This window comes from Anguilla rostrata, chromosome 14 (genome assembly GCF_018555375.3).
Source record: "Anguilla rostrata isolate EN2019 chromosome 14, ASM1855537v3, whole genome shotgun sequence".
Lineage (NCBI taxonomy): Eukaryota > Metazoa > Chordata > Actinopteri > Anguilliformes > Anguillidae > Anguilla > Anguilla rostrata.
The window spans coordinates 28,449,146-28,473,489 of record NC_057946.1 but is presented as its reverse complement, the minus strand read 5'-3'; the positions used below and the strand labels follow the sequence as shown (position 1 = coordinate 28,473,489).

At 50.7% G+C, this 24,344-nt stretch overlaps 1 protein-coding gene across 1 annotated transcript in view; it reads right to left on the bottom strand.

The window, feature by feature from the left end:
* LOC135240195 (citron rho-interacting kinase-like) overlaps nucleotides 1-24,344 on the bottom strand; it is a 67,817-nt gene that overhangs the window by 9,913 nt on the left and 33,560 nt on the right. The window contains 26 exon segments of the mRNA XM_064309559.1: nucleotides 589-667; nucleotides 877-957; nucleotides 1,470-1,598; nucleotides 3,730-3,838; nucleotides 4,235-4,327; nucleotides 4,538-4,677; nucleotides 4,875-5,010; nucleotides 5,614-5,694; nucleotides 6,938-6,982; nucleotides 8,346-8,515; nucleotides 8,606-8,710; nucleotides 8,869-8,960; nucleotides 9,089-9,263; nucleotides 9,478-9,615; nucleotides 10,835-10,858; nucleotides 11,619-11,783; nucleotides 12,452-12,686; nucleotides 12,862-12,969; nucleotides 15,073-15,213; nucleotides 15,885-15,989; nucleotides 16,181-16,316; nucleotides 17,616-17,809; nucleotides 18,206-18,403; nucleotides 18,898-18,951; nucleotides 19,489-19,686; nucleotides 23,565-23,739. Coding sequence (XP_064165629.1) covers nucleotides 589-667; nucleotides 877-957; nucleotides 1,470-1,598; nucleotides 3,730-3,838; nucleotides 4,235-4,327; nucleotides 4,538-4,677; nucleotides 4,875-5,010; nucleotides 5,614-5,694; nucleotides 6,938-6,982; nucleotides 8,346-8,515; nucleotides 8,606-8,710; nucleotides 8,869-8,960; nucleotides 9,089-9,263; nucleotides 9,478-9,615; nucleotides 10,835-10,858; nucleotides 11,619-11,783; nucleotides 12,452-12,686; nucleotides 12,862-12,969; nucleotides 15,073-15,213; nucleotides 15,885-15,989; nucleotides 16,181-16,316; nucleotides 17,616-17,809; nucleotides 18,206-18,403; nucleotides 18,898-18,951; nucleotides 19,489-19,686; nucleotides 23,565-23,739 — 3,306 coding nt within the window.

Here is a 24,344-nt window from a genome sequence, read left to right as displayed (position 1 = left end):
ACGGGAGAGGAGGAGGAGGAGGAGGGGGTCAGCTCAACGCTGAGCACAAACATGAACACTCACACGCTACAGGTCACCTGCAGTGCGACATCAATCAGAGGACCTGCGGCATCGCGCGCTACAGGCTAACTGTGTCATTATCTTCCCAAATCCTCCTCAGGGTTTGTCTCCACGGTAACACCGATGCTCATCTGGCCCCAGAGTATGGGCTCCTCTGTGTAAGGGTTAGTGTGAGTGCCGATTGGGTAAATGAGAACTGACTGTGGCTGCAGTGCGCATCGTGTGGGCTCACAGGCCGGGGGGGAGAAGGCACGCACTCATCTGAATTTCAATTCCACAGCTTCGGAACCCCAGCCATATTTTTTTCCCCTCGTCACCATGGCAACCAGAGGCGGCAATGCTCCGCCGGGCAGGGCTCGGCGCGGATGCGAGTCGCCCAGGGAGGGATCTCTCGGTGCGTTGCCATGGTGACAGTTACCCCCTTCCTCTGTCAATCACCACGCCCCTCCTACTTCAAGGAATATGCCCCTCCTTCTCCAAGGAATAGGCCCCTCCTCAGCCAATACTGGGCCCGTTAGACTGTCTTACCCCAGAGCACCGTGCGGCTGGATCTCAATGATGTCCAGAGAGTTGAAGTACGTCACAAACAGGTACGGCTCTCTGTAGGCTGCAGGAGAACAGAGGACCGTTACTAAACCCTCACACCATTACAGCAGTGCACCACCGCACTACTGCACACCTTTAAACTACTGTGTAGAGGAGAGAGAGAGCAGGAGAGAGAAAGAGAGAGGAAGCCAGATAGAGAGATTGAGCAAAGAGAGAGAAAGAGAGAAGCGAGTATAAGCGAGAGAGATGGAGAGTGTTGTTGTTTCTCACCGAAGGACAGAGGCAGGCGACTCCATTTAATGTCCTCGCTGCGGCTGCGGCGTCCGTACGCGTCCACAAACAGGCCGAACTCTGAGCACAGGGACACACCACACACCCCACAGCTCAACTGCACCGCACACCTGACCACGTCCAGCTCGTACTATCAACAGCACAGCATGAGGCAGGCTCCACACGCGCGCCAGATGGTCAACTCCCTGCTCTGAACATTAAAAGTTCTGTCTGCATCATCGAAGTGAAACATTCCAATACTTATGCATATTATGAATAATCATGAGGGGAGTGGCCAGCAACAGCACCGGTGGCCAGTGGAAGCTCTGTCACTCAGGCACAGCTCTTCATACATATTCATAAACCGAAAACTCATGGCCATATGCTTAGCGCAGAAAATGTGTGTAATAATCATTTAATCGAGCCCTGTTTTTGTACAGCACCGTTTACAAGCAAGTTGTGTCACAGCATTTCACAGCTGGCCTGCTAGTTCTCTGGCTGTAGCTCAGGAAACGGACAGCGGGGGGCTCGGACGCTGGGGATGCTGAGGCGGTTTTTGCGGCGCGCGTGAGAGCAGAGGGGGCGGGGCTTACCGTGGAAGCACAGCATGTACTCGTCCTTCTGGGGGGCGCTGTTGACCTGCATGATGGAGATGGGGAAGCTGTGGGTCGCCGCGGCGAAGACGGCCGAGGCCAGCGTCACGTCGCCCTTGTCCAGGAACTCTGACCGGCAGGAGAGAGAGAGAGAGAGAGAGAGAGAGGGAAGGAGGGGGGAAGGAGAGAGGGAGAGAGAGAGAGGGAAGGGGGGAAGGAGAGAGGGAGAGAGAGAGATAAAGAGAGAGAGGGAAGGAGGGAGGAAGGAGAGAGGGAGAGAGAGAGAGAGAGGGAGAGGGGGGAGAGAGAGAGGGAGGGAAGAAGGGAGGGAGAGAGAAAGAGGGAGGGAGGGAGAGAGAGAGAGGGAGAGGGGGGAGAGAGAGAGAGAGAGGGGGAAGGAGGGGGGAAGGAGAGAGGGAGAGAGAGGGAAGGAGGGGAAGGAGAGAGGAGAGAGAGAGAGGAGAGAGAGAGAGGGAGGGAGGGAGAGAGAGAGAGAGAGGCGGGGGAGGGGGGGTGAGTCATTAATTACCTGCATCTGGCTGGGGGTATTCGAGGAGAGCTTTGGGTACCACTGTACTCTAAAAATGACAGCAGGTTTCAGTAGAATCCAAAATGGGGCAGACTGACACCTGAGAAATTAAATTTAACATCGCTAATGTTCTGCATGTGGGAAATAGCCATGTAAGGCAGGAGTATTTTATGGAAGGAGCAAAATTATGCATTTAATTTGAGAGATGTGCAAGTCGTTAACTGAAGTCTATCAGGACCTAGAAGTCAATCATCTTGTGACAGTAAGAACGAGCCAACAGGATGCTGGGAAACACAGCAGAAGTATTTAGTGTACTTCAAAGAGACCTTATTGATGTTACACAAAATGTATTTTTCACACACATAGAGTACTTAGGACACCACACACACTGCAAAAAACGATAACAGGTTTTTAGGAAAGTGAAAAAAGGTCAGTAAAAGTAATTTCAGGTAGGAAAAGTTCTGAGGAAAGACTTGAGATGCTTAATCTCTTCAGGCTCAGAGCGGAGGGTTTGATTGAGGTTTTTCAGCTCCGAACAGGATTAATGAAGCAGATCGAGCCGATTAGCGGAGACCCAGAATGAGTTCTGGCGGCGGAGCGCTGCCATCTGTCTGTGACTGGCTGATCCGTGCCGTCGTCTGATTGGTTGGTGCAAGTCAATGACAGTGTTAGAAAAAACAAACACGCCATAAAACTAGCGCTAGGCGCCGGGTCACAGGTAACGAGCGATAGGAACGCAAAGACCCGCACACCCGCTTGATGCTCCAAAAAACAAAAAACAATATAATTGTATTTATTTATTTAGTCATAAGAGCGGTTAACGTTAACCTCACCGGTCATCATCAGAACGCTGGTTACTATTCAGATGTGTCCGTTTAAAACTCTCCGTCTCCCATGGATACGCCCCTCCCACGTAAACGGCAAGGGAGGTGCAGAAGCCATGCCACGATGTGGTACAATGCATGGTAATAATACATATAACACAATAAATATAAACAGTTCTATCTCCCAACAAACCACCTTTGAGACAGTCCACAAAAATCGCGCCATGTTCTCATAAGTATTCCTTCTTTGGGAAACATGCCCAAACATACTCGTGTCAATTCAAACAACTCACATAAAAGGCATAATATCAAATTCTTCATCAAGTCCCCATGGGGTTAAGTATGTAAAAATACATATCCAAAAACATTCCGTCCAAGAGAATAATTTTGTCTTTATCGTATCCATGTGGGCAATAGCCAAAACTGAGGCTGTTCATTTTTCGACACATAACCACCCCAGTTCTCGCCTTAGATATTTGGGCACAGAAAAAATTAACATTCTATGCAGGGGAACAAAGACCGATGTGCTCCAAACATTAACCGGTCTAATGGCGAAATAAATACAATTATTCGTCTTTGTGGAGCATTGAGGAAGTGTTCGAGTCATTGGCTGACAGCACAGAGTAGCTCTGCCCACAGCTGAGATTCATAAGGGCTCTCTCTCCCTCCACAGGCTTGGGTTTGCTTTCTTAGCCTCCTCCTACGAGCCAATGCAGAGCTTCCTCACCATGAACCCGCCATGGATGAGAAGCTAATCGAACATGACAAATGTGACAGTTCCACTGGGAAAGACGCATTTAGCTACTCAGAAACACACCTCAGCGTTTTCTAACTCAGACATTCGGCGTGATGGAACTAGAGAGGGAAACCCTCAGCGGGACCACGGGGCCCGTCACTGTGCCGTTACCTTCCAGGATGTACTGCTTCATCTCGATCTGGTAGAACTTGTTGGTGCCGATGATGATGCTGTACCCTGTGAAGTGGATGCAGCTGCAGGGCTCCGACGTCTCGATCTCCTGAGAGAGGGGGGTGGAGTCACAGGGTCAACTGGGGATTGGTGAAGTCACGTGTCATTAGAAGAAGGGGTGGAGTCACAGGTCATCATGAGAGGTCGGGGCTGCAGGATCATTAGGGGAGGGGGGTGGAGTCACATGTCAGTAAGGGAGGGGCAGAGTCACAGGTCATTAAGGTAGGGATGGAGACACGGGGTAATTAGGAGGGGCTGGAGTCACCACATGGGGCATTAAGAGAAGGGCGGGGTCACTGGATAAGGGTGAATTTACAGGATGTTTTAGAGAGGGGTGGAGACGTACAGTCAGAGTGACAGCCCTTCAGGTGAGGTGTGAGGCGAGCTCACGGTCATGCTGAATCCTTTAACGGTTAGGGACGAAGACTGAGGAGCGGCGGCTGACCTTTCTGATGCAGAACTTGTTGAGGCTGTCGTTGTAGCGCAGGATGATGATCTTATTGTGCAGCGCGGCACAGATGCAGGCCCCGCCCTCGATCTGCAGGGGGAGCGGAGGGGGGAGGAGGGGGGGGGGGGTATGCAAAACCACAAGACAATGTATGAGCACCTTCTTCAGGGGGATTTTCCACAAATGCCCTCAGGAATTGAGGAATTAATTTACAACAAACACTTTTGCCAGGGGAGTTCATTTATTTTCTGAGACAAATTGGGATTTTCTGGCGGTGCGTAAGAAGCCGAGGCAGCCCACCTTGCCCGCAGCGAAGAGGTGGCAGCCCTTGACGGTCTCGAAGATGAAGGGACAGAGCTCAGACTGGGCCGGGAGGTGAGACTGGGCCAGACACTGCTTCACTTTCTTAATCTCAATCATACACAGCGCCCTCTCTCCGCCTGGAGGACTCAACGCAAGCCGCAAGTCAAGTTGAGCACAGGCACACAATCGCACACAAGCACTAATGCACACACACATGTACACATACATCTAGAACTGCTTGATAAGAAAACTGGTGGACTGAAGTGAGCTACAGTAACAGAATGCACCTTCTGGTGTGTGTGGAATGGGTTGAAACCATGGTAACGGGACTGACCAGTGATCATGAGCAGGCAGCCGTGGTCCTTCAGAATTTGGATCTGGAACACTGAGCCCAGACCTGGCAGGTGCAGCAGAGAGTTCTTTATCACATTCAGAGCATACAGACCCTCCTCTGCACCAACCAGCACTATCTGTGAGAGAAGAGTGAGAGAGAGAGGGAGAGAGAGAGGGAGGGGAAGAGCGAAAGAGAGAGAGATAGGCAGGGGAGGGAAAAAGAGAGAGGGAGAGGGAGCAGGGGGGGAAATAAAGGAAGAGAGAGAGAGAGGGAGAGGCAGGGAGGGAGAGGGAGCGAGAGAGAGAGGCAGGGAGGGAGAGAGAGAGGTGGGGGAGAGAGGGGGAGAGAGAGAGAGGGAGAGGGAGCAGAGGAAGGGAAAGAAAGGGAGAAAGGGAGGGAGAGGGAGAGAGAGAGAGAGAGAGCAGAGGGAGGGAAAGAAGAGGATAATGTAAGCTTTGTGCCTTACCTAGTCTGTATGCACACTCTTTACCAGAGAAAACTACAATATAGGCTGTTGTAATTACAGAAGTTACATTAGAGTTAATTACAGTTAGTGGTAAGGTTGTTTGGTTTACCTGGTCTGTTAGGGGTAAGGTGTGTGGTTTACCTGGTCGGTTAGTGGAGTGGTAAGGTGTGTGGTTTACCTGGTCTGTTAGCTGTAAGGTGTGTGGTTGCCTGGTCTGTTAGTGGTAAGGTGTGTGGTTTACCTGGTCTGTTAGGGGTAAGGTGTGTGGTTTACCTGGTCTGTTAGGGGTAAGGTGCAGTTTATGTCCAGCCGGTCCTCTCCCTCCAGTTTCAGCAGTGAGTTGCCCAGCAGTTTCTGTGAGGAGGGAGGAACGGTAGATGAGGTAGTTTTGGCACCAAAAAGACAAGCCCCACCCCTTTTCCTAAAACCAGCCCTCTGTACAGGGCAGGGGCGAATGCCAAGCATGCTGGGAATGTTCTGTAAAGTGTGGATGGGCAATGGGACTCCTAAACGGTTGGAAGGTCCTAGGTTCGAATCCCTGGTTCAACACTGCTGTGGTGACAGGTTTCTAAGCACGTTCCAACAGTGACAGAATTTCATCAGGAATTGTCAAGGATCCAGATGATGGAAAAAAAGTAAAGTACACTCTTCTCAGTGCTGCAAGGTATACATTCACATTGCACAGAAAAGCCTTTCTACTGACAGAAGAACACCCTAAAACAGCAGTCTGGTCCAACCTAAGACTAATGACATCATCCCTAACAACCACGAATTCTAGCAACGGTAAAGGAGAGTTCTTTGATCTGGGGAGCCTTACAGAATTAGAACACCAGTTAAACTTGCACGCATAATCCTTGTCTCCATGGAGACGCCTCTCTGGTGCCTAGCTGGACAACAACAACAACATCGATATCAACATCAATCACCAAAGGACCAAATGACCACACCCACAAGAGCTGTGACAGAGCGAGGTGGGGGACGCTGAACAGGAATGAGAAGGGGGGGGGGGGGTGGGGGGTGGGGGGCAGGCTGGCTAGGTCCTGCAGCTGCAAAGAGGGGCGTGGCAGGGCCATGGCAGTGCACTACATGGATGAATGATGCTCAGGGATACATGCAAGTGACAGGGGATGAGGATGCATCGATGTGTGTCTGTGTGCGTTTGTATGTGTGCATACCTGTCTGTATATATGTGTATGTGCGTGTGTGTATCTGTGTGTGTATGTGTTAGTATGTGTGTGTATGTGTTTATGTATTTGTGTGCATGTATCTGTGTGTTTGCTTGCATTCGTGTGCATGTGCGTGTTTGTGTATATCTGTGTGCGTATGTGTTTGCATGTGTGTGTGTTTGTGCCTGCGCGTGTGTGTGTGCATATATGTGTGTGTGTGTGAGTGTGTATCTGTGTGTATGTGTTTGCGCGTGTGTGTTTGTGTATGTGTGCATATATGTGTGCGTGTGTGTTTGTGTATGTGTGCATATATGTGTGTGTGTGTGCGCGCTGCAAGCATGCGTTTCCCGTGGGCGTACAGCAGGCCTGCCGTTGCCATGGTGACGGGGGGGTGGGAAGGGAATGGGCCGAGCAGCAGACAGCCTCATTACCTGGACCAGGGGGGACAGAGTCTTCTGCCTTTTGGAGACAGCAGCCTACAGTATGAGCACAGCAACACCCAATACAGGACAGCGGAGGGGCGAACCCACCCCGAAATACACAGGCCCAGTGGAAACACAGAGTGAGAGAGAGAGAGAGCACGGAGAAGCGCCAAGAGGAGACAGAGGAGAGAGGGAGAGGGAGAGAGAGAGACTATTACCAACAGAGCCAGACACACAGTCCTTTCGCCTGGACAGACGATTCTCTCTCTGCTGTGACAGGGTCGAAACTGGGGCCGTGTGAAAGTCACGCATCCCATAATTTAGTTTTTTTTTTATTTTTTTTTTTTAAAACCTCAACACATGAAACCCAAAGCATAATAATGAATCACAGAACGGTGGTGGTGAGTCCACAGAAAGGATGCCACGTGACAGTGCAAAAACGTAAAATGGAAACCTAAACCAGGAACTAAAGACAAAATGATGAAAACACACTTTTCAAACAGTTACTTTCACTGCACTGAAGAGGCAATAAAGACGTTTATTTCTTTAAACGTATCTATTGCCACTGCCAGGTCATGAGCTTAACTAAGCACCGTTATCCAGTGACTGAGTAGAGGACAGATTTATAACACAAGCATTTAACTGTGCTGCACCTTCAAGGTTTTCCCAGAGTGAACTCCCTCCCCCTAAGTAGGTTATTTGGAAGGTATGGAATGTTAAGACAGTGTTCTAGAACTCCATTGCTTTCAATTACCAGCAGTCATTGTTACATCGGCATTAGAATGTTCAGTTAAGAACATTCTAATCACATATTTGATTGTGATCTCGCACCTTCAAGGGTTGAGGATAACTGTACTCCTAAAATAGAAGTGTCAAATCAATGTCTTAATGTTTTAGTAAAAATGGAAATGTTTACTACATTTTAACACCTCTAGCTGCCGTTGTGGCAGGGAGTGAAGTACTGTGAACTTGTAATTAAAAACACAAATGTTTACATGTTTAAAAAAAATAAATAAATAAAATGAAAAAGTAACTACATGAAAAATAGGGGTAAAAAGAAATAACTAAGGAATACAATATTTCACAGTATTTTGTGCAGATCCACATCATTGCCGTGCTTTATGCATATGTTAATGTGCAGTATGTGCATCTGCTTTGAAACAAAGACTCATGTGGCACTGCTTTATGACTAAACTTGAAACCAGCTAAGAAAACTGAAATGCTTACACGTCAAAACCCCAACACTACAGGTTCAAATGTTGTAATATTAAAAGAAGTGTTAAAATGTCCATAAACTGCATGTGAAAGCCGCGTATTGAAAGGTCCTCCTCTGACTCCACTCTATGCGAGCTTAGCTGTAGTCTGCGGTGTTTTTCCAGGGCGCTCTTCAGCACTCTGGGTTTAGCTCTCCACTCACTGCGTCAGCCTCCGCCTTCTCTCGCGAGCCCCGCCCCCCGGCAACCACCGACTCCAGCACGGCAACCCAGCGCTGTTTGTCCGGGAAGCTCGGAGCCATGAAGTACAACGCCTGGCCCGGCCAGTAGGAGGCGTGGGAATGCGACTCCAGCTTCAGCACGTAGGGGATATCTACCGCGAGGATAGACATCCTCAAGTGAGAAGTGGGGGACATCGCACACATACTACACAGCGATTGGGGGAAGGCGGGAAGGGGCTCACCTGACTTGGCGGTGTTGATGAGCTCGGACGCCCCGACCGCACCATGCACCGTCACGTCCCCGTCAGGCGGGCACAGCTCGATCTCCTCCTGCGGCCTGGCCGAGTCTGAAACACAGAGCTGCTGTCACAGTGCTGCAGGACACGGGCCCTGGCAGAAAAAACAAACACACCTGCAACAAACTGAAGTCAGAACGCTTCGACTGAACAGACGATCAGTCGGAATGCTTTTCAATAGCACAAAAGGAGTCGCAGGACGTCCGAACCTTCTCTGGGCTCCGTCTCGTAAATGGACACCTTGGTCCCGTCCAGAACCACGTACTTTCTCTCCCATCCCTGCTGGCCTCGTTTCCCATTCCTACGAGAAAGTATTATCACGCACACAGTATGACATCATATATACACAGGTCCCTCTTCTCTAGCCCCACCCACTGCCTTACTCTACCGCTCTACATTAGCCTGGCCCCGCCCTGCGCTCCGACCCACCTGGGCTGCTTCATCCAGCCCTCCAGCCTGACGTGCCCGCTGGCCTCTTTGGGCTGCTGGGTGGGGGAGCTGGGCTTGTCCCGGGACAGCCCTTCTCCAAAGCTGTACTCCGCAGGCAGGCCGCAGGTGGAGGGGAGACAGGGGGAGCATTTTGGATGGCACAGAGCTTGGCACTCTAAAGCCGGAAGAGAGAGAAGGAGAGGAGAGGAAGAGGGAGAGACAGAGATGAGCACCTTCAGTGGGATTTCTCATAAAGGCTCTGAGAACAAGGAATTAACCCCGACAGACTCGTGCACCAGAAACGGCGCCAGGCTATAATGCCCAGAATTCCACCCTAAAAATGCCTGTGGGGGGCGGAGCCAGCAGGGCGCTGCACTGGGGTCACCTACCCAGACAGGTGGCCGCCTGCCGGCCGAAATGCACGGTGTCCAGGCACACGGCACACTTAGCCGCCCGCATGTTGAGCCCCACGGTGAAGCGGTGCGGAGTGCTGTGGTGACTCCTGTCCTTCCCCCGCCAGCTAAACTCTGTACAGAGAGAGAGGGGGAGGGAGGGGGGTAGAGAGAGAGACACAGAGAGAGAGGTAGAGAGGGAGGGTGATATAGAAAGAGAGTGAGAAAGAGAGAGATAGAGAAGAAGGGAGGGTGGGAGGGAGTTAAAGAGAGAGGAAGAGGGATGGAAAGAGAGAGGGGGAGAGAAGTAGAGAGGGAGGAAGAGAGAAGGAGTGACAGAGGGAGAGAGGCAGGGAGGGAAGGAGAGAGAAAGAAAGGGAGAGGGAGAAAGAGTGGGAGGGAACAAGCGAGAGGGAGGGATGAGAGAGTAAGAAGCAGAAGGAGAGGAGGAGGGGAAAGGGACACAAAAGAGGAGGGAAGGGGGAGAGAGAAAAGTAGAACAGTATCACTCACAGCTACGCTTGCACGCTGTCTCCAAACACAAACCATCCCCGCTCGTTATTGCCGGGGGCAACCCAAAATCAAGACAAAACATTTAAAAATGCAAACAGGCAGGGAGTGAGCACAGGCTGAACCCCATCGCACACGGGACGGCACACAAGAGGAGAGTGTCCCACTGCCGTACGGGACCATTTTCAACGGAGGGGAAAATTGAGCGTCATGCAGAAGCATCAGGCAGCACTGTGTCCCCATCGGCAGGATGCAGAGCCCCTTTAAACCTCTAAACAAACAGACAGGACACAGAGCTTCCTGTGACGTCTATGTCATGCGACCACACAGAAGTGATTTGATTGGTGGTTGATGGTATGGGACACGGGTTTGGCGAACTTCCTCAACCTCACACTCAAAAGTCAAACCTCTGTTCATATTTTGGCTCTTATTATTTTACTCATCTGATGTTGAGGTATTGTCTGCAGTGTTTCAGGTCAGGTCTCAAGGGCCTCACATGCTATTGGCCAGCAGACCGAGTGCTAACCAATAAGAGTGCTCAAAGTACTGAGGAAAGGATTGTGGCTTTTAGTTTTACAGGGCTGGCATTGCATTAAAATGGCTGCCTGCTTCTGCATTGGAGTAACTGCTTATTATTATGCTTCAGTAGAGCGAATACCCTTCCATACAGAGTATTTTGTAATGGGTCAGAGCTTCATGAACCTGTCCAATCACCTGAGGAGGGGGAAGAGAGGAGATGGAAAGCTATGGCCTGTCACAGCTAGGGGGCGTGGCAGGGCATGGCACAGGCGTGGCAGGGGTGGGGAAGGATGCAGCAGGGGTGCGCTTGGGTGGACAAACTTACTTTCAAAAGTGACCCTCCTCTTCTCTGCAGGGAGTAAAAAAAGAGAGAGAGACACAGAGTTCTAAGGCACGAGAGAGAAAGAGAGAGAGAGAGGGAAGGAGGCGTGTACTGGGAGAGGAGAGAAGCTCGAGGGACTCATGCCACTGACAGTGGGACCACAGTGGAGGACCACTTAGGGGAAACGGCATAGACTGATTGACTGACTGACTGACAGACCGACAGACAGACAGACTGACAGGTGGAACAGAGACAAGCTCTCGGGCATCAGAAAGGGGCGTGTACAAATCCATCCATGTTCAGCTATCTGGAGTGAAACCATTAAAGATAGTCTTGTAGTCTTTGCAGGAGGCTAATGGGCAGGTGTGAGGGGGGGTGAGGGGCAGGTGTGCAGAGGGGGGTAAGGGGTAAGTGTGCAGGAGCTTTATGGAACAAGTGCTGGAGGGAAGGGACAGGTGTGGGGGGGTAAAGGGCAGGTGTGAGAGGGGGTTAAGGGCAGGTGTGCAGGAGGGGTAAGGGGAAGATGGGAGGGGGGTAAGAGGCAGATGTGAGGGGGGTTAAGGGGCAGGTGTGCAGGAGGGGTAAGGGAAGATGTGAGGGGGGGGTAAAGGGCAGGTCTGTGGGGGAGGGGTAAGAGGCAAATATGAGGGGGGGTAAGGGGCAGGTGTGCAGAAAGCCTTCATTCAGCTACATGTTTACATGTTTAAATTAGGGAGGAGAGTACCAGTGAGTGGCTGGGGGTGTGTTAGAGGGGCTGTCAGGTTTCCCACGATGCACCCTGACTCACCCTCGGGCGTGGCGACGTCCTTGCGGCGGGCGGAGCTGGAGGGGGCGAGGAGGCCCCCGGGGCTGGCCTGCCGCTCGGGGGACCTGATGGAGGACGCGAGGGCCTGCGAGCGGGCCAGGGCCGGGGTGGAGGGGCCGCTGTGCTCCTGCGCTTTGAAGTGCACCACTGGGGAGGGACAGAGCGGGGGAGGGGGGGGTCAGACGACCCCCACTCCCCCCCACACCTACACCATGTCCTCAGGGACACGGCACAGCGGGTGAAGACCCAGGCTTCACGCATCACAGAACCACAGAGCTCAGAAGCACAGCTGCTACGTATAAGTCAAAGATACTCCGCTATGAAGCAGTACGGCTTTCACATGCAGAGGACAACGCCTCTATTCATTGTGTCCGCCATACGCACAACCTTTGACCTTCAGCAAGGCCACTAAGTGCATTTCGTGGCAAAGCCTGTCCATTACGATTTACCCGTTAATGCTAGCTTGCCTGCCCACAGGAATGTGTACCTGTAAATATAAACCTGATGATCTTATTAGATTGGATGGGAAATGTCATTTCCACACACAGGGTTTATTGATGGGAGGGTGCCATGACCAAATAGCCAGAAATTACATATGATGACCTTGCGAGTTATTTTGTCTACAACTCAGGGTGCTATGCTAAACAACAAAAGCAGCGATGCAGCAGTAAAATCGGTAGTGTTGCTATCGGCTATCTAACTACAATCCAGGTCCTGCCAGCGATGTTTCGGGTTTTCATTCCACTCAAACTTATTCACGAAAGTTTGTTAGAATGTCCAGAGCCTCACCGTCCCCTGCACCCCCACCCACTCACCGTCCCCCCTCAGAGAGCGCAGTTCCATGCGTAGCTTCTGCAGCGCCTCCTCCAGCTCGGACGACCTCGCGCGTTCCTTGTCCAGAGCCGCCATCATGTCGCTGTACTGCAGGGGTACCGGGGTGGCCGCTGAGGACTGAGGGCTCCCCATTCCTCCACCCGAGCCTGCGGCCCCGCCCGTGGCCACTCCCGCACCGACGCCCACCAGGTCCTCCCGACGACGCCCAAAAATGCTCTGCAACCAAAAAAAAAACAGAATAAATCGACCAAATAAGCAGTCTGCAGACTTGTATGTACATGCAAGTTTTTACGCATTTTTTACTGTGTGTGTTTGCGTTTCAGTGAGTATGCCCTGAACAGTGACAGTGAGAAGCGCTGCATTCTGGGAAATGTAGTACTGCAGTTCTCACCTTTTTCTTCTTACTGGGCTGGTCAGCTTTGGCCTGCAGGAAGTCAATGAGCTTGGTCTGCTGGGAGATAGTGCCCTCCATCTTCACCTTCTCATGGGAGTACACCGCCTGCAGGGGGCGGCAGAGAGTGAGCGAGCACAATGGATCCTCAACACCAGGGGCGTCCAATCTTACCCAATAAGGGCTGGTGTGGGTCCAGGTTTTTGTTATAGCCCAACACTAAGACACCTAATTCTACTCATCAAGGTCTTGACTGAACAATATTATTAGTTAATTAGTTGAATCATGTGTCAGTGGACCAACCAAAATGTGCACCCACATTCGCATACGAGTAGTGATTGTTACATTTGCATTTGAATGTTCAGTTAAGAACATTCTAATCACACATCTGTGATCGTCCACTTTGTTCTGAGTAAACTACATCCCTGTGTTATCTGCCTCAAGACAAATCACTGATGCTCCAATAACTAGACTGATGGGGGCATTGCACTGCATTATCAACAGCTTGTATAGGCTCACCAGATCTTCTTAGTTCTGTCTGCCTAACATTAAAACCGAACATTCCAATTTGACAGATCTTGTGGTTGTGGCAGATCGATTAAGGGTCACGGCCAAATACAACACGGCAGTGACAGAGGTTCCGTCCTGTAATATATCACAGTGAACTCCCGTTACAAACCGGAACCTCCTGCAGTTAAGAAGCAGAGATGGAAGGAACGCGAGAGCTGTGTATCTGGTGAGTGTAGAGCATCTGTGCTATGACTCAGTCGTCACATGGCCTGCCCAGTACTAGCCACACAGACAGAAAAATTCATGAATGAATCCGGGACTCTTTCCTGTCTGCAGGGACCGAGGTGTTCTGTCTCTCACTGAAGGGTTTCCCAGGCTTCACACAGCCAGGCTTACAGCATTAATACACCACGAGGCATTACTAAAAGCCACTGCAAAAAAAAGAAAAGAGTAGAAATATTTCTAAAAATGTAAAAAATGAACAAACGCCTTCTAGTGTGACACACTGGATGAGCAGTCGTTCAAGGATAAAGGACACTATTTCGGCATTCAGCGATTCGCATCTCCGACATTAATCCCCCGAGCTCCTGCCAGCAGTCACAGCATTCCTTTCCTGCAGAGGGGAATGTGGCAGGATTCATTTCCCGCTCTCAGCTGAGCGCTAATTAAAACCGTGTTCCAGCAAATTCCCATGGATTCCAGAACAAGAGCTGAGCGCTCAGCCACTGCAGAACCAGCACACACCTACACCCACACACACTCACACACACACTCACCCACACACACACACTCACACACACACACACACACACTCACCCACACACTCACCCACACACACACACACCCACACCCACACCCACACACACACTCACACTCACACACACACACAAAGAAACACATACACACACATGCAGCCACCCACACACACACACACACACAAAGAAACACATACACACACATGCAGCCACCCACACACACACACAGCCACCCACAAACACACACACAGCCTCACACACACACACACACACACACACACAATCAAACTACATACTATTGGCTTCTAATAGCCCGCTTGAGATGCCATTATGTGCTCAATTACTCAGGCAATTTGCTTACATTCTAGAGCTAATTCAGACCTTCACTCAAGTGTGATTATGTGGAAATGCATTCCTGGTGGGGGAAAAAACAATCCTTGTATTCATTTATCAGTTCATTATTCATGACACCAATAAACTGCACGTCATCCGCATGCACATACATACAAATATGTGCTGCTGTCTTATGCAAGAATGTGTGTGTGTGCATCATGCGTGCAAGTGTGTGAGCAGTCGTGTGTATGTGTGTGAGCTTGTGTAAGCACTCGTGTGTATGTGTGTGCACAAGCTTGTGTAAGCACACCTTTGTGTGTATGTGTGTGTGTGAGTGTGTGTGACACACACCTGCATGTTCTCCAGCTGGTACTCCAGGTCTGTGCGCATGTGTGAGTGAGCGTGTGTGAGCGTCTGTGTGTGTGTGTGTGTGTGTGAGTGTGTGTGACACACACCTGCATGTTCTCCAGCTGGTACTCCAGGTCTGTGCGCGTGTGTGAGTGAGCGTGTGTGAGCGTCTGTGTGTGAGTGTGTGTGTGAGTGAGCGTGTGTGAGCGTCTGTGTGTGTGTGTGTGTGTGTGTGTGTGTGTGTGTGAGTGTGTGTGACACACACCTGCATGTTCTCCAGTTGGTACTCCAGGTCTGTACGCTCGGTCTTCAGCAGGTCTGTCTGGTCCAGGGCGTCCTGCAGGCCCTGTGTCAGGCGAAAGATGTGCTGCTTCTGCGCGTCCATCTGCTGCTGCAGCTTCGCTTGCTGTGTGAGCAAGGGACAGGTTAACTGTGCTGTGCTGTGTGTGTGTGTGTGTGTGTGTGTGTGTGTGTGTGCGTGTGCATGTGCATGTGCTAATGTGGGCATGTATTACTATCTTTGTGAGAAGCAAATGTCCCCACAAGGATAGAAAGATGAGGAAAATTACACAAGGTGGGGACCTTTTGCTGGTCCCCACAAGTTCAAGAGGCTGTTTTAGGATTAGGACTTAGGGTTAGGGTTACAATTAGGTTAAGGTTAGGGTTAAGGTTAGGCATGTAGTGGTTGGGGTTAGGGTTAGGGTTAAAGGTTACGGAATGAATGTAAGTCAATGGGAAGTCCTCACAAGTATAGCAATATGAACATGTGTGAGTAGGTGTGTGGGTGTGTGTGTGGATGCGTGTGTGCGGTGTGTGTGTGTTAGTAAGTGTGTGAGTGTGTGTGTGTGTGTGTGTGTGTGAGAGAGGGTGTGTTAGTGAGTGTGTGTTTGTGTGTGTGTGAGAGAGAGGGTGTGTTAGTGAGTGTGTGTGTGTGTGTGTGTGTGCGTGTGTGAGAGAGAGGGTGTGTTAGTGAGTGTGTGTGTGTGTGTGTGTGTGAGAGAGAGGGTGTGTTAGTGAGTGTGTGTGTGTGTGTGAGAGAGAGGGTGTGTTAGTGAGTGTGTGTGTGTGTGTGAGTACCTCCTCCAGCAGTCTCTGTTTGAGCTCTCTCTCTGTCTCCAGCTTGTGCTGCAGGCTGCGGGCGTTCATCTCCAGCATGGCGTGCCTCTTCTCCAGGTCATTCAGCTGAGGGGGGAAGCGGGGGGTGTGGGGTTAGTGGACTGTGCGGGAGTGGTCTGTGCCTGTCATGTCATGTCATATGAGGGTCTGTCCTCACAGTATCAGACAGACAGACAGACTCACTGTATCAGACAGACAGAAAGACAGACATACAGACTCACCATATCAGACAGACAGACTGGTACAGACAGACTCACTGTATCAGACAGACTCTCAGCCTTCAGTTTCTGGTCCTTCAAGGCCTGCTGCAGAGCCATGATCTCTGCCTTGTGCTCCCGCACTGCTAGCTCCACCGCCTGGCGAGACTCGGAATTGCGCTGGTCCGCGCGTAGCCTGTATACACACATACACGCGTGATGAGGGATGGGACAGTCAGAGTGTATGATGTGATCGTTGTCAAAAAATAGGAAGGGGCAGTACCATTTGCAGCATGATATGCCAAATAACCTCAGCCAATGGAAAGGCTCCAAACAGTCTCCCACATAACCTTAGTCTATGGCAAGCCTTCATACAATCTATTACACAACCTCGACCAATGGCAAGACTTCATACACTCTACCACACAACCTCAGTCTATGGCAATGCGATGAGCTTTTCTCTTTTCATGGTAGGACAGAAAACATTTTTTGGATCCGGGAAAAATGTTCCTGCTTGTTTCTATTGATTACCATCAACAGAAATGAATTAGCATGAGCCTTTGGTGCCTAAACGGGATTGTGTGTGAACTCGATGAATTGTGCAGCGCTCCTAGAGAACGGATCTCAGAGCTCGTCGGTTATCACATTTCCGGTCGGCGGCAGCCATCTGGCCGAGGCGCCGCTGGGGGAAGGTGCCAAACGGGACAGGGCTGAACGGAATCACCTGACTCCGCTTCCCTTCCAGTCCTTACAGCCGCGCGGTCTTATATAACAGGGCACCGTGTGTGTGTGTTTGTGTGTGTGTGTGTGTGGTGTGTGCGTGCGTGGGTGTGTGCTGTGTGTGTGTGGTGTGTGTGGTGTGTGTTGTGTGTGTGTGTGGGTGTGGTGGGTGTGTGTTGTGTGTGTGTGTGTGTGTGTGTGTGTGCGTGTGTGTATGTGTGTGTGTGTGTGTGTGTGTGTGGGGGTGTGCGTGGGTGTGTGTGTGTGTGTGTCTGTGTGTGTGCGTGGGTGTGTGTGGGTGTGTGTGTGTGTGTGTGTGGGTGTGCGTGGGTGTGTGTATGTGTGTTTGTGTGTGGGTGTGTGGGTGTGTGTGTGTGCGTGGGTGTGTGTTTGTGTGTGTGTGTGCGTGTGCGCGTGGGTGTGTGTTTGTGCGTGTGTGTGTGCGCGCGCGCATGTGTGTCTGCATGTGCAGACAGATGTGTGCGAGTCTGCATTCGTTGTTTGGAGCATGAATAAGTGTACTGTATGTAAAAATACTGACACTAGATTCATCATGGTCTCAATTCACACTTTGGAGCGTGGATATTTAAAATGTTTATACATTTTTATTTATTTATTATTTATTAAGAAACCCATCAGTTCATTGGATCTTTTTTCCTTCTGTCTTTCTCCAGAAAACCTGAGGGTATGAACCAAACAAGCAATCAAAGTTAAAGTTGAACCCTGGATTTGGGGAGACCGTTGCGCCCCATGTATGTACAGACGTGTGCGTGACCTGTTCTGCTTCTCCGTGTCCAGCAGCCGCTGCGTGTCGCGCGTCCTCCTCTCCGCCTCGTTCTTGTCGTCCTCCAGCGCTCCCCTCCAGGTCTCCCAGTGCCGCTCCTTCTCCAGGAGCTCCTCGTTCAGCGTCTCCAGCTCCAGCACCTGCTCCTCCAGCATGGAGCACGTGGTCTTCAGCGTCTCAATGTTCTGCAGGGAGACCGGGGTCAGGAGCAAGGCCAGGGCCCAGGGGGGCGGAGCCAGGGCACGAGAGTGAAACTGTGTATGGGGGGCGGGGTTCATACATGGGGGCGGAGCCAGGGCATGAGGGTGAAACTGTGTATGGGGGCGGGGTTCATACTTGGGGGCGGAGCCAGGGCATGAGGGTGAAACTGTGTATGGGGGGGGGTTCATACATGGGGGTGGAGCCAGGGCATGAGGGTGAAACTGTGTATGGGGGGGGGTTCCTACTTGGGGGCGGAGCCAGTGCAGGAGGGTTCAATTGTGTGTGGTGGGTGGGGTTCATACATGGGGGTGGAGCCAGGGCATGAGGGTGAAACTGTGTACGGGGGGCGGGGTTCATACATGGGGGTGGAGCCAGGGCACCTGTTTCTGGTTGTTGAGGTGCATCTCGCGGTCGGCCACCTCCCTCCGGAGGCGGTCCACCTCCTGGCTGAGCTGCAGGCGGTCCTCCCTCTCGTCCGACAGCTCGTCCAGCTGCTTGGACAGGTAGAAGTTCTGCTGGTTCAGCTCAGCGTTCTCCTCGGACAGCTGCGTGAGCTGGTCCTCCAGATCGGTGATAACCTGGGGGGGGGGGGGGGGGGAGATATAAAATTAGGTGCTGCAGTGTACTTAACCTTCAAGGTGACACACGCAGAGGTGCCATGCTAGGGCTGGATGAAATGCCGCTAGTATAATTATCAAATCATTCTTTTGTCCTTTTTTCTTTAATCAAACCTGATATGGTAGTAAACGCCCAGGTATCATAGTCTACGTGAAATGCTTCCAAGAAACATCACCACATATCTATTTGGTGTTGATAAGACAGCCAATCAGCAGCAAGGCTTGACAAAAGCACATCACATGATCACATGGAAGTGTACAAACTTGCTGTTGACTGGCTGTCTTATAAACACCCGGTAGACAACAGCGGTGATGTTCCCCCAGAAGAATCTCACGTGACCTCCGAAGTTTGGATGTTCACTCACCTGCAGTGCACCTGTAACAGTAAGAATGGGGCAGAGGGCAGGGGTCAGGAGGTAGGGGTCAAAGGGCAGGGGTCAGAGGGCAACACTTACAGAGCAGCTGTCCCTGAGCGCATCAAACTTCCGCTGAATCTCGTCCCTGTGAGCCTGCGAGACAGAGAACACGGTCATTACACCACCACAGCACTATACACCACCAGTATATGTCTCATCAGTGCAGTGCTGTGGTACAGGGGTAAAATCGTGTGGGAGGCAGTGCAGTATAATGGGTAAGGAACTGGTAAGCCTAAAACTGTAGCCTAAAAGTCACAGGTTCGAGTCCGGGGTGGGACACTGCCGTTGTACCCTTGAGCACGGTATTTAACCTGCACTGCTTTAGTATATATCAAGCTGTATAAATGGAAAGATGTATGTAAAAGGTTGTGTGAGTCGCTCTGGATAAAAACATCTGCTGAATGCCTGTAATGTAATGTAATGTACTGTAATGTAATGAGGTGTAATGTAATGTAGTGTAATGTAATGTAATGTACTGTAATGTAATGAGGTGTAATGTAATGTAGTGTAATGTAATGTAGTGTAATGTAATGTGATGTAATGTAATGAGGTGTAATGTAATGTAGTGTAATGTAATGAAATGTGATGTAATGTGATGTGATGTATGGGGGTACAGGGGCGTAGTCTCACCCTCAGCGCGGTGATCTCCTCCTCGGCCTCGGTGGTGGTCTCCTCCAGCTCGGTCTTGGCCTGCTGCAGCTGAGCTTCCAGGGCGCTGCGCGCGGCCTGCAGCCCGCTGATCTGCGCCTCCCTCTCCTGCAGCGACAGCGTCAGCTCCGTCACCTGCCGCTTGATCTCCAGCTTCTGCTCCTCGTGCTCCAGGCCCATCTGATAGGGAGAGAGGGGTCACATGACCATGTAGTGCAGAAGTTAGGGGGCCACATGATAATTGAGGTAGAAGAAAGGGGTGGTGGGGGGGGGGGGGGTCATCGGACTGTGAGCTGGGGGAGCACAACAGCCCCTTGAATCACCTGGGGCCCCTAAGGGAACTGGAGAGGAATGATATTGATCAGCAGAACGAGCTAAAGACCCAGGTGGTCTGGGCCTGGCTAGCAGGAACAGTGCTGCAGCCTCACTAAGGCCCAGCAGGGGGGCACTGTAGCTGCAGCAAATTGGGAGAGAGGAGAAAACTCCTTTTCCTCTGCACACCTCTCCCATCTCATAGTCAACTCAGATCCTTGCAATTCTGTTTGGTGGTTAGTTTTAAGAAAAAGAAAAAAACAGTGTCAGCATTCTGGAGAGGGAGTGTTTGTTTGGTTCGTAATTACATTTTATAGAATTCTGGGCTCATCAACAGTCCTGATGTGTTTAGTTTTTTAGCAGTGGTGGTGCGCTTGTGTTAGCAGTACTGGTGTGTGTTAGCTGTGGTGGTGCGTTTGTGTTAGCAGTACTGGTGTGTGTTAGCAGTGGCGGTGCGTTTGTGTTAGCAGTACTGGTGTGTGTTAGCTGTGGCGGTGCGTTTGTGTTAGCAGTACTGGTGTGTGTTAGCTGTGGTTGTGTGTTTGTGTTAGCAGTACTGGTGTGTGTTAGCTGTGGTGGTGCGTTTGTGTTAGCAGTACTGGTGTGTGTTAGCAGTGGTGGTGCGTTTGTGTTAGCAGTACTGGTGTGCGTTAGCTGTGGTTGTGTGTTTGTGTTAGCAGTACTGGTGTGTGTTAGCCATAGCTGGCTGCGGGCATAAACAGTCTCAGCTATCCGTGGGCCACACAATTCAGATTTTACGTTTTCTATTTTTTGAAAGACATTTTAATTGTTCCGAGGGCACGAAAAGCCATTTAAATGCTTTTGTTTTTGTGCTGGTTTGTGTGTTTGTATTAACAGTACTTGTGTGTGTTAGCTGTGGTTGTGTGTTTGTATTAGCAGTGCTAGTGTGTGTTAGCTGTGGTTGTGTGTTTGTATTAGCAGTACTTGTGTGTGTTAGCTGTGGTTGTGTGTTTGTATTAGCAGTGCTTGTGTGTGTTAGCTGTGGTTGTGTGTTTGTATTAGCAGTGCTTGTGTGTGTTAGCTGTGGTTGTGTGTTTGTATTAGCGGCGTGTGTGTGTGTGTGTTAGCAGTGGTTGTGTGTTTGTATTAGTGGCGTGTGTGTGTTAGCAGTGGTTGTGTGTTTGTATTAGCGGTGCTTGTGTGCATCTTATCTCTGCGGGTGTGCATGTGCGCTGTAGTGCGCTAACGCTTGTTGATTATTTTACTTGGTTGCCATGTGACCACGGGGGGTTGAGCTCTCAGCGTTTCCTCTTTGAGACTAAGTGCCTTAAAATACAGCGTGTCTCGGGAATTTGATTATAGATCCACTTAGTATAACCAGGCCTCTTTCTTTGGGTATTCATTATAGCAGTCAATTCCTGTTTCTACAGAATTCTGCATGTGGGATTTCTGCTGAATTTTGCTCAAAATATATCCATGAATGAATGAATGGCACCACATTTTAATTCCATGGAGCATACTGTAGCATAGCAACAATGAAGAGTTATGATCAGACTAACTGCTATATTAATTCCATAAAAATATATTTTTAGTAAGCGGAGCTCTTTGTTAGCCTGGTGTTCGCTACCATGCAACAACTCCCTGGTTTACAATATCCACACCAATTTAAGGGCAACTGAAGTGTGCTCTAGGGCAGTATTGCCCAGAAGGAGATGTTATCTGTTTTCATGAATTCTGGCTTTTCTCGTAGAAGATTATTGCTCACCGCCAGGGCCCAGGTCTGACATATCTGTAAGGTGTTATATTGGTTTGTATAAACACTTACTACAGTCAGTAGTGTGAAAGTCATACACACACTTATATTGAAGCTGTTAAACGAGACTCTAGACTAGAGCTTAGGATGCTACAACAAAATGTTACAGGCAGAATGATCCTAAAATAAACGGCATCTATTTCTGGAGCTCAAATGATTGCCAGTTTTACACATTGGGGGTCCAGGCGCTAAGGAGCGCAGTCGGGCCACAGCCAGTGTATGTAGCTTTAAGCACAGCCCTCTGCAGCTCTGGGGCGCTGGGCTGAAGCACAGCCCTCTGCAGCTCTGCAGCGCCGGGCTAAAGCACAGCTTCTGCTAATGACAGATCCGGACTCCAGGAGCGCGGCTTTGCTGATGTACTTCAGATACGTCTGTGATACCTGCCAGTCAAAAGAACTCTCGTTCACACTCTCCTGGATTATCCTCTCTCTCTCTCTCTCTCTCTCTCTCTCTCTCTCTCTCTCTCTCTCTCTCTCTCTCTCTCTCTCTCTCTCTCTCTCTCTCTCTCTCTCTCTCTCTCCCCCAAAACACACTTTCATTTCCCAAGTATGAAATAAAATGTGGAACACTGCCATATTGTTTCGCACACAAACACGCGCAGGAGAACATGGCAACAATAATTACAATAACATGTGTTATGCAAAGCGGGTACAGGGAAATAAGACTGATAACTAACAGCATAAATATTCAGCAGCGGTTAATGCTGTTCTTTGTAGTGTCTGTAGTCACTATTTGGTGCACACAGTGTCCCCTGCACGTCCCCCACGCCGTGGCACGGGGCCACATCTCCGCCTCGGGCCCTCTCTGCTTTCAGGGTGATCGCGGAACCGGTTCCGCTCGGTTCCGCCCGGTCACCCAGGTCCGCCCGCGTCGGCCCGTTCCATTGGCCAGACCGCGATCGCAGAGGCGGTGTTCGGCCAGGATCTCCCCCCCGGCCTTCCCATTATTTTAATAATGATAAGGTCTTACGCCAATGCGCATTTTCTGTCCGGGGCCGATAACATTCTTGTTTGTTGTGTGCCAGTGTTTGCACCCCTGTGGTCTAGATAAGAGTTTTTGATGTGTCATTGACTCCAACTGGAAGTGTTGCAGTGCTATCCCAAATGTGCTGTTGTTCTGCTCAGTGATTGTCATGGATAACTGGCTGAGTGGACTCTTTTCTGGGTTCTTCTCTTAGTAAAGGAGGACCTTATAATGGACTGAGTTTGGATCTCTGTGTTTCAAGTGAACTTCATTTGTGTATTTTAATTTTTTTATGCCTTTCCCCCCATTTTCGCCTCAATTTGGAAATGTCCAATCATACACAGCTGTGTGCATGGTGCAGTCTCTGCAGCCGATGTGGGAGAGTGTGGAGAAGCATGCGCTCTCTCTCCATTTCCATGTGATGTCACCAGCTGCTTCTTTAAACATCGCAGCCCACAAGCCAAGCGTGTACAGCCATGAGCCGGAGGAAGACACTTCATGTGCAGCATCAGCAAGCAGACCGCAAGGCTTCGATGGACCAGTGGGGGTCACTAGAGAGCGGTGAGATATATACAGATACGGGGCTGTCTGATCCCTCCCTAGCCCTAGGCGAATGTATCACCAATCACGCATTGCCCTGTGGGCCTATCAGTCACAGCTGGCACTGGCATAGTCAGAACTCGATCCCAGGACACGGGGCACACACACAATCACAGTGCCTTCACAGGAAGAGCCAACCAGTAGCCCCGAAACCCAGCATGCGTTGTTTGATGTTCTTCTTCTTCCTTCCCTCTCACCCCTCTGCACGTATCCCCCCTGCTATCTCTCTTCCCCTCTACTGTCCTCCCTCCTCTCTCTCTCCTCCCCCCCTTCAACACCTCCCCTCTCTCCCTCCTCTTTCTTTCTCTCTCTGTCCCTTCCTCCTCCCCCCCCTTCACCCCCTTCATCCCCTACCCTCACCCCTGTCCCTCCCTCTCTCTCTCCCTCCCTCCCTCCCTCTCTCTCTCACCTCTCTCAGCCGGGTCTCCAGCTCCAGCAGCCTGCTCTTCTTGCCCTGCTCCTGCTGGCTCATCTTCTCCAGGTGCTCCTCCAGCTTGGCGTTCTGGGCCTCCAGCTTCCCCGCCTGAGACTCCAGGTAGAACTTCTGCTGCCGCAGCTCAGAGATCATCTCCTCCTGGGCTTTCCTGTGGGGGGAGGGGGGGGGGCAATGTCAACCCGAGCACCAGAGCCAGCTTACTGCTAGACCAGTGTGGTTGTGTGGTTGTGGTGTGTGCGGTTGTGTGGCTGTAGTGTGTGAGGCTGCGTGGCTGTGGTGTGTGTGGTTGCGTGGCTGTGCTGTATGAGGTTGTGTGGCTGTGCTGTGTGCGGTTGTGTGGCTGTAGTGTGTGAGGTTGTGTGCCTGTGCTGTGTGCGGTTGTGCGGCTGTAGTGTGTGAGGTTGTGTGCCTGTGCTGTGTGCGGTTGTGTGGCTGTAGTGTGTGAGGTTGTGTGCCTGTGCTGTGTGCGGTTGTGCGGCTGTAGTGTGTGAGGTTGTGTGCCTGTGCTGTGTGCGGTTGTGTGGCTGTAGTGTGTGAGGTTGTGTGTCTGTGGTGCATGAGGTTGCGTGGCTGTGGTGTGTAGCCCTGGGGCGTGTAGCTGTGCAATTCTCTCATGTGTGGTTGTGTGTGGAGTGCAATTTTGCAGTGCAGATGTGTACTGGCTGTATGTAGTAAGGCACAAAATGGCAATGGGCCACAACCTCAATATTAATTAAATTATAAGCGGTTTATAATTATTATAAAAAAACAAAA